The following is a 9,450-nucleotide window of genomic DNA, read 5'->3' on the forward strand; positions in this document are numbered from 1 at the left end:
GTACAGGGCAAATGATTTTTACTTGTTTGTTGATTGTTCTATGTTAGGAGATAAAGCACTTAATATTACTTTTTTTTTCAGGGAACACATCGAATGTCCTGTCACTGGCTGCACTTGCAAGTGTTATTCTCTAGACCCGATCGCCAAAGTGAAATCTAACAATGGTGAATAGGTGATGCAAAATCTTTTATATTATCTGTGATCAAACTTGTGAAAATGCAAAAAAAAAAAAAAAGTTATATAAAGAAAAAGCAATAATTTTTATTTTTCCGCCAAATGCAACTGTATAAAATTTACAAGAGAATAAAATTTTCTTTTTTGTTCATGATATCACGTAGTGATCTGTATACTGAGCCATAAGATTCGCTGCTTCATTGTACAAAGTCATGTCTGTCAAAAGAAATATTCATGGAGGATTATATTACTGAGAGAAATTATATACATAAGATATTTCAGTGTGCAATTAAACTATGTCAGTTCATCATCAAATCTAATGGATAAAAGAAATACATTTAATGATTTGCAGATATTATCGGGTATGAAAAAAATTGACTGCATATTTCTTTCCACCTAATGATTAACAAGATTTGTTTTAATAAACATTTATAACTAGTCACCTGGCCGATTAATTTCTGTTTTTATAAGTTTGAAGCTAATAAAATATATATTCCTGATAAAATTTTGTGTGAATACATTGAAACTGGCTTCATGTTTTTAACTGGACCAAAAATCATCACAACCTTACATACCATCGACGTCAGATGACTTTTCTTTCAAACCAAGCACAACTCAGATCTATCGCCATGTGTAATTTACTACCTAGTGTTGTCTGATTTTTCAGTGCTATCTATATTTCAGCAAATGTAAGCCAAACTTGGGAACCAACTTCAGCTGACCACCAGTTTGGTTTGGACCTCGCGATGCGAGTCTGTCACTATGACCACTCGACTACCACAGCAGTTAAGTCAGATGGCTGGTTAATCTCTCAAATTTAATTTATCATTAATGAATATACTATAAGGCACCAAAATGTGTTTATGTAACATGAATGGTCATTAAGACCAAATTAACTTCATGTAAATACCTGGTGACACTTCGGTATCAAATATGGTGTAGGCTTCTTGATCCATGTGATATACAACCAAAGGGTCATTCAGGCATCAAATAAATGAAAAACACTGTTCACCTGATTGTTTCTTACACAATTGGTGGATGCATTTGTTTTGTTTTTCAGACTTGCATGATGTTGCTTAATGGTTTACACATTTTTATTCTCTGTTCGTTTTTTCTGAACCAAATCTGAAACTTTGGATTTTAATACAAAAAACTAAAGTGGTTATGTTGGTACAACATCCATTATTTTCCAGTCAGTAATTATGAAAGAATTCAAGGCTTCATGCAAAAACTAATTTCTGTTCTAAACTTTTTTTTATCAGTACCCCATTGCAAATACAGTACTTAGTGCAGTTACACATTCTGAATTAACATGCAAACCATACTAGGGGCTACTTCTACTTGACCATCATTGAAGTTAATACAAAGGAAAATGAATTCAGCAAAAAATCAAGCTGATTTAAATGACCTTATCCTGGATATCACTTTAGCAAAATAACAAACCAGGCGTTTTTCATCACACAAGAAAAAAATTGTAAGAAATCAGGAGAAAGATTTCTTCAATTTTTTTTTTTTTCGCGCATTATGAATTCTGTGGACAAGATAATTTTTTTCCCTACAAAGGAGATGTCTTGACAATTGTTTCGTACTTTGTGGATGCTATCCTCATTAGACCTTCATAGTTTTCATGATACAAATACAAGGCCACAACAGGCAAAATGCCCAACGAGATGGCTGAGAAAAAAAATATGCCCATGATAAATATGGATGTCATATATTTCAAAAATACAGCAACCCAATTAAAAATGCAATTAAATTATTTATGTACATGTGGCACTGCTTTTGCAATAGACTTTCTACAGGTACTTAACCAAAAACCTTCCTCCAGCTGAATGAAATCAATTCGTTATTTGAAAGACTTTTTTCTGGGACCCTTTTTCTTAATCCTTTAAGAAATGTGATTTGGTTTGATCCTTCAAGAAAGATTTCTGACCATACCACTGAAGGGATTAAGATAGTGATGGTAGGATATGGACTATATACTAGCAGTTACGCATTTACAACTCATAAAATAATATCACAAACATTAACTATTTATCCCTAAGTAATGACAATAAAATGTTTGTGATAGAGAAGGTAGGCACCTTAAAAAACTGAGAATAAAAACCAATGTAGAGACGAAATAATATTTGAGAATGAATCTAAGATTATATTTATCGCTACATAAATGGGGTTGAAATTTTTTGTGGACTAGCATCAGACCAGCAGTCAAAGTGTACAATGATGCCTTGGCTTATGAATATAGATTCAGCTAATAAACATGCCGACTTAACATAGCCATGTTGTGAGATGACTTTTCGTGCAAATCATCACAATTATGAAGGTTTCATCAGCTGGCTGATGTGATTCGGAAATAAAATTCAACTGCAGCTAAGGCATCATTATAATTCTTTAGGGAATGATGCTCTTTGTGTCCAGAATTTCTAAACATTTACTTTGTCTTGATAAAAATTGTTAGACAATAATGTCTGCAAATATAACCTTACATTTGATGAAAGTTACAAATTTATTCCGATAACAGACTATTTTTCAGACTCATCTTTTTTATGATGCAGTCTTGAGGAAAATAATTATGCTTCAGATACATCTGATCACACCATTCAAGCAAGAGTTTTTTTTTTTTTTAAATTGCAAACACAAAATGGTAACCTACCGAAATTTTCTGTACTCTCTTTGGGAAACATGATGTGATACTGGCACTGGATAGTTTTGTTTTGTGAGGCTATGCCCAGAACTTCAACAACTCCTTCAAGCAGATCTTGCACCTGAATTTAAAAAAGATAATAAGCATTAATTCTTTTTGCATTCACGTCCAAAAGTCATCTTTAACTTCTCTAGTAAACATTTAAAAATAACATTTTCTCCCAAACACTAGAAGATGGTCTTCTATATTAATTGCAATATCAGAGTTTCTCAAACTTCTTGTTCCATCGCCGACTACTTCAGAAAACTTTTCATCTCATCGTCCCCAACTAAAGCCAACTCATGATTCTATAAGGTTTGTAAAATAGAATCCGACCATTATTTTTGTGTGTGAGCCAATGAAGATCAATTACGAAATTATATTTTAAAATAATTTTATAATTATTTTGCAGATTAAGGTTTTTTCTTTCCAGCATTTTTGTAAATTCTGAGATTATTTATACCTCTTGGATGTTAAAGTTTAACTCTTGAAATACAAAATAACAGGTCTGAAAATGTGTTTTGGCTCCTGATCCTCTGAATTTGTTGAAATGGCCCTTTTAATGTATCAAATTTGAATCTAGAAAATATCTCATATTTCTAAATACAGTGGTACATAGTTTTAGTCACCAGCACTCTTTGATTTTCTTTTGTAATTTAATCTTTTTTTTTTAAATGTTGAGTAGCTATTTTCCTATGATCGGAGGGCTACATTTGGCACGCAGGCCACAGGTTGAAGACCCCCCCCCCCTGATTCAAGCATTTTGCCAAGAATCATGGCAATGACATTCCCAATGCTAGTGCAAAAATACTGACTTCGGCATGTATTATTTTAAATCTGACATGTAAATTATTGGACGTTACTCCACCCCTGGCCTGTCCATTTTCCCCTTCAACAAACAACTTGTTTACGAGTTAAAATCTGCGTGACAACGTCAAGAGAGATTATTTTTGACTGCAAAAAACTTTGTAGACTTTGCAAGTTCTAATAAGCAGTAACAACATAACTCGAATGAGCATTTAAGTGATTTTTCAAAGGGCACTCTTGATTATAGCAGCAATAAACAAAGTCATAGAAATGGAACTTACTGGTTCTAGCATTACAACATTGATAACTTGATTGTCGCATGTTTTCAGTTTGAATGACCGTCCATTAGGCTCAACCTGAAATATTAAAGAAATAGAATTATCTCTTATTTAAACTAATATCATGTCTATATAATCATGTTTACCGAATTCACTCATTCTACTGTAGCCATGTTATGGCATTACACAGAACCAGGTTTGCAGATTCTTATTACTTGAGTTACCTTCTTGGAATAGGTATTTTGGTGTAAGAAAGTGTTACTCTGCTTCTAAGGGGAACGTCACCAACCTGCCATATCGAAATTAAGAGTTGAGTGCTTCTTTGTTTTCAACACAAAATATCGTGTCTGGGTTGTGGAACCACATAAAATTAACCCGACCATCCCATACAGCACCATAGCTAGGTATTTTGAAGCCCATCATTGGGTCTGTGTAGCCTAGTCTGTTGAAGTTTCTAGATATCATCCTCAATTGGGATCTGCTTCTGAAAGTTTTGTCACTGTGAGCAAAGAACCAAATGCAATCAGCTACAGACACTGAGGCCACAAAAAGACATCTTGCCCAAAGAGGTGTTGGAAAGAATAAGGGGAAAACACATGACCATGTACACTTTCATAGCGGTACATGTGTCCAAAAAGGCAATGTGAGAACATGGCTAATTACTAGAGTCACTAGAAATAATGAATGTAAATAGTCTTTTAACCACGCCGCTGTGGTGGTCGAGTGGTCATAATGGCGGACTCACATCATAAGGACCTGGGTTCAAACCCCACCATTGCCACAGGCATGGTCAGCTGAAGTTGGTTTTCTGTGGTTTCCAACTTCAGTGCAAATGCAAGCCGATCTACCTGTTAGTCTCACCACAGAGAGCAACAGACCTACAATGGTAAGATCTTCACTCATAGTTCGAAAAATAGATGGTAGCACTATACACAACAAGTATTACACAGAAAAGCTTCACAACAAGGACACGCACATCCCAGCATGTACCAATTCGTTAAAAATTCTGTAGAGGAATGTGTATGAGGTGCATGTATGGTTAAGTAGTAGTAGTAGTCTCTTAACCCTTTGAAGAGTGAACATTTTTCTGAAACCTACAGAACACATTGTAAACAGATGTGCCCACCCACAAAACAGAATGTTCTGCAACAAGTTCTCGACTAATTCGAAAAATGTTCTTCAATAGAAATCACTATAATAGTGTTTTCTACACTTTCCTTAAAATTCTTCCAGATTGTTCTGTAGCAGCAATGACTGTTCCGGTATATTCTGCTTTGGGGAAGTAGGGTGCCCACTATGGTGAAAATGTGTTGGAAGGAATTCATTAAGGTCTGCTGTTGAAAATAATGGCTTAAATAATGAGAAGAAAATCAATTCACTGCACAATAATTTAACTTGCAGCACAAAATCACCTTACCTGTTGCATGCGGCCCATGGGCCAGCCGTTGGCCACCCTAGATCTAGTTTAATAACCAACCTGGTCCATTTGCTCTCTCATTGACCTGGTACCTCTCTCTTTTGGTCACACACAAGCTTGAGCACACTCTAGATCAGTGGTTTTTAACCTGTGGTCCGCTTTCCCCCCCCCCCCCCCGGAGGTCTGTGGGTACCTTTTAAGGCCTTCCTTGGATCATTTTCATTTACCATTAAAAAAGGATTCATTTAGTGCTGTGGAAATGGGCAAAATTGCCCAAGCTCTACCCCTCTTGGGATGCCAATGATTAGTGATGATAATGCTGTAAAATTGTAATTTTTTTATTGAACTTTAATGATATGCACTTCGAAAAAAATAATACATTTTGGATTTTATGGTAAGGCTGTATTAAAATTGATCTCCGCCACACAGGGGTTTGGGGTGTATTGACCTTCCCAAAAAGCGGGTATGCTACAGCAAAAACCGTTGGGAAACACTGCTCTAGATTATTCTCTTTGATCGCTCACTGACTTTGTCTTTTGTTCTGCAGGGTCACTTTTGGGTACCTTGCTCTCTAGGAGATTGAGCGATCAAGAGTAATCTAGAGCAGCGTTTCCCAACTTTTTTGCTGATGCAGACCCACTCTTTTGGTCACTCACATGTTTGCAAGCTCTCTAGGTCACTCACTTAGAAATTGACCTGGTCGTAATGGGCTTCCCCCCCCCCTTCCCCGGAACAACCATATCTACATTGTGCTTAGTGCGGACACCCGATTGACATAGAACACCAGTGGTTAGAACTCCCAACCTCAAGCTGTCCGCCAGCTCAGGCTTCCAAAGTATCTGGGGAACACGCCATGGTTCACTCACAGACCGAGTCTCCCAAACTGTCTAGGCAAAGGTGGATTTATGATTTCACCACTCGTGGGCTATACAGCTATTGCCGCCCTTCTTCCATCCTATTAATTTTCTTGACCCACTCCTTTAGATTTACCATGCTAGGCTATAGCCCATTTTATAAGCAACACCCCCCCCCCACCGTACATACACCTGTAGATCCCAGAAATCCCCCCGCCAATACCTTCGTGGGGAGGGAATGACAAATTTATGTGATTTTATACATGACAGTATAAGCCTAAATCATAATAATCTTTTTTCATGGCAAGTGATTCAAAAACTGAGACCTCTATTAGTATTGAATAAAATGCACTTTGGGGTAGGCCAACTGATATCACATTCAAAAGAGCTTATAAAATAGGGGAGGAGACATAACTTACACAAACTCAACAATAAGAAACAAATTAACTGACCTGCAAAACTTCGCCAATCAAGCAAACGGGTTTCCCCGAATATTGACTCAACATGGACCCGTTGACTCTGGGATGGCTCACTTCAAATATTTCACTCATTATTAATAATGATGATAATACTAATTTCAGGTGCTCATACAACTCACAAAAACAAAGATTGCCGCCAAATCTGTTTTGGTTGACTTGAAGTCAAGGTTGCCAGGTCCTTGAAAAGTTTCCAGCCAAAACCAACTTTAGAAATTACCCCATAAAATGCTTGAACTTGATATGGTCAGCTTTGTGCTTATCACAATTTGAGACTGTAGCTCTTACTGCTACCTATCCAACAACTTCAGAACTTTATTAACGAATCATAAATAAAAGGGACTTATGCTGCGATCTATTATTGAAAAAGCAAATGAATAACTGTCAGGTAGTACTATTTCTGAACTGTAGATGGCGGCAAATTCTTGTTATGAGATATTTTTCCAGTATTAGTCAAAGCCGTCTGGATATTTATGTCAACACCTGTGGTCAGCCTGGAAGTATTTGAATGTTTCTCACGATATCGATGTAACAAACGCTCCCTTAAAAGAGTCAATCGAAGGAAAAAGCTCCAATGGTTGTCAAGAATAGAACCGACATGTACAAAATAATCTATTGACGTAAATTACTGATGTAAATATTGTCGGTCTTGACTAACTAGTTAAACTTAAAGTGGTACGGCTCTGACCGAAGATTTCATGGCGCGAAAAATATTTCTTCGACGAGTTTACTGCCATCTTGTGTTCAAGGATAACACTAGAAGAAAGTTTTATTTTCTCTATTATTAATCTTAGATGGCATTAGCAGTTACCTAATCTGTTCGGTTTTTCTGACTGCCCATAGATAAAATCAAAAGTCCCGATTTTTAGACGTTAAATTAATATTCAAGAACTGAGCGGAAAGAAACTTTTTGGTGCTGCCCCCCCCCCCCTAGAATTTAGTGACCTCTTGGACTCTGTGGAGGGAAAGGGCATAGGCAGAAATAGACTTGAAGGTCTTTAGCAATGATTCCCAACGTGGGCGTTAACGCCCCCTAGGTGGGGGGGGGGGGGGGGGGGGGGAAGCTATCTAGCAATTTTTCCGATCCCTAAAAATGAAAATATTTCTCATTTTTCTGAGCTACCTCCACCTTCTCTTGAGGTGCCCAGGTGGGCTACGCATTAAGATGGCACTGCCCTCCCCAACATCAAAGATGTGTATGGTTGAGCTAATATATGTAGTATGCAGGATTTTCTCCCATTGTTTCTGTCTGAGGACTTCCAGCGGGGGGGGGGGGTTATTTATTGTAAAATGTAAAAAGTACACCATAATCTCGGCTCAAGGGGTAATGGTAATTGGTATGCGAGAAACACTAAAAATTCATTATGGAGGGGCCCCGCATGATCTGGCCTGGGGTTCTTAAAGACTCCAGCCTACGAGCCCTGCTGCAGGAGTGGAGGGCCTATGAATTTAAGTGACATTTTCACATGATTTCTTCTATATTTATCATTGCTTATTTTCAGACGATGGGTAATTACCTGCTATTATGGACAATTACCGGTTAATTACACATTTATTCTAGCATATACTATATACATATTAACATCATCATGCCCCCCTCCAACCAAGACCTTAAAGTCTATCTCTGTCTGTAAGGACCTACCCTTAGAGTGGATACCTCATCTAAAGACCCACTCGGGCACAACCTCAAGCGCATAGGGTTAGGGGCATTGAGATAATGAAATTCTGTATGATGATTTCGAAGAGTATGAGTGGTAGGTAGGCATCTTCGAGCTAGTGCCGTCTTCACACATGGGCTAACCCTCTCGTGGCGCTTAGGAGAAGAGGGGGGGGGGGCCTGGCTCACAAAAATCATTTGCCCCAGGGCTCTTAATACTTTAGGCTAGGTAGGGTCTTGTCTGTTATGGGGTCCTACTGAGGTTACACGCTTTCCCCCACCATATTTTTTTTTTGCCTCAAACGTTTCACGTTTCTTTTATGCCCCCCCACATCCTGCAGCAGGGCCCCTAGACCAGGACCTTTGGCAGAAAAACTACTTGATAGGGCAGCACAAAGGTATAGGAAGAACTGCCCACACAAAACTCTTTGTTTTCCCTCGCTTAAGAATTTTTTTTGTTCTCATCATCCTCCCAAATTTAAGTCAATCCATTATACTATGTTATATTCATAGCATTCTTTGATATACACATAGATTCTGTTGCCCCCCCCCCGAACCATTGAAAAATTTCCCGGGGGGGGGGGGGGATAATGCCCACTTTAGGAAACAATTTGCAAATTGTTTGCATGGAAATTGTGCAAATATAAACAATGGGATTGGGTGAAAGTTCTATATAATCTGTAACTTCTATTTATGACAGGGGTGGCTGGGCTGCAACTAGCTGGTTGCAATCAGCTAATGTGGTCATCTGGCGCAAGTACACATTTTGGTACCCTCTTGTAATGTTGAAGGAGAGGTTAAAAGGTGAAATTTAAACCTTTCCCTCTGATCTGGCACCTGGTAACTGATAAATATGATGCTAAAAATGGCGTTGAATGCTGGGGTCTTTGGGGCCCCCTCCATAGTGACTTTAACGTTTCTCCCATAACAATTGTTAACCCTCTTCCTTGAGCAGAGAATATAGTGTATTTTCCGGGGGGGGGGCATTGCGATCTTAAGGCATGGGTCAAACCGACACCTCAAGAGAAGAGGGGGGGAGGGCAGAAAAATTAGAAGTAGTTTAATTTTTCGAGAATTCATCAGGTAGAGCCCAAGATGCCCTTA

The 9,450-nt window shown here is 38.0% G+C and overlaps 2 protein-coding genes across 3 annotated transcripts in view; one reads left to right on the top strand and one right to left on the bottom strand.

The window, feature by feature from the left end:
- The window catches only part of mio (GATOR complex protein mio), a 41,125-nt gene extending 40,797 nt beyond the window's left edge, over positions 1–328 (top strand). For both annotated transcript variants that reach the window (XM_089240729.1, XM_089240730.1), the window contains one exon: positions 82–328. In XM_089240729.1, the coding sequence (XP_089096855.1) occupies positions 82–172 (91 nt within the window). In that variant the 3' untranslated portion in view covers positions 173–328. The remainder of the gene's footprint in view (positions 1–81) is intronic.
- On the bottom strand, positions 269–7,368 carry LOC149078609 (replication protein A 14 kDa subunit-like). Its single transcript, XM_089240738.1, has 4 exons — positions 6,666–7,368; positions 3,946–4,020; positions 2,828–2,939; positions 269–390 (listed from the first exon to the last, which is right to left on the bottom strand). Exons 1-4 carry the CDS (start codon positions 6,762–6,764, stop codon positions 323–325), a joined length of 354 nt encoding a protein of 117 aa, XP_089096864.1. The 5' UTR covers positions 6,765–7,368; the 3' UTR covers positions 269–322.
- Positions 7,369–9,450: the final 2,082 nt, after the last annotated feature.

This window comes from Pholcus phalangioides, unplaced genomic scaffold (genome assembly GCF_987345545.1).
Source record: "Pholcus phalangioides strain wild (caught in Gottingen) unplaced genomic scaffold, Ppha-v1.0 ptg000013l_1, whole genome shotgun sequence".
In the NCBI taxonomy this organism is placed as follows: domain Eukaryota; kingdom Metazoa; phylum Arthropoda; class Arachnida; order Araneae; family Pholcidae; genus Pholcus; species Pholcus phalangioides.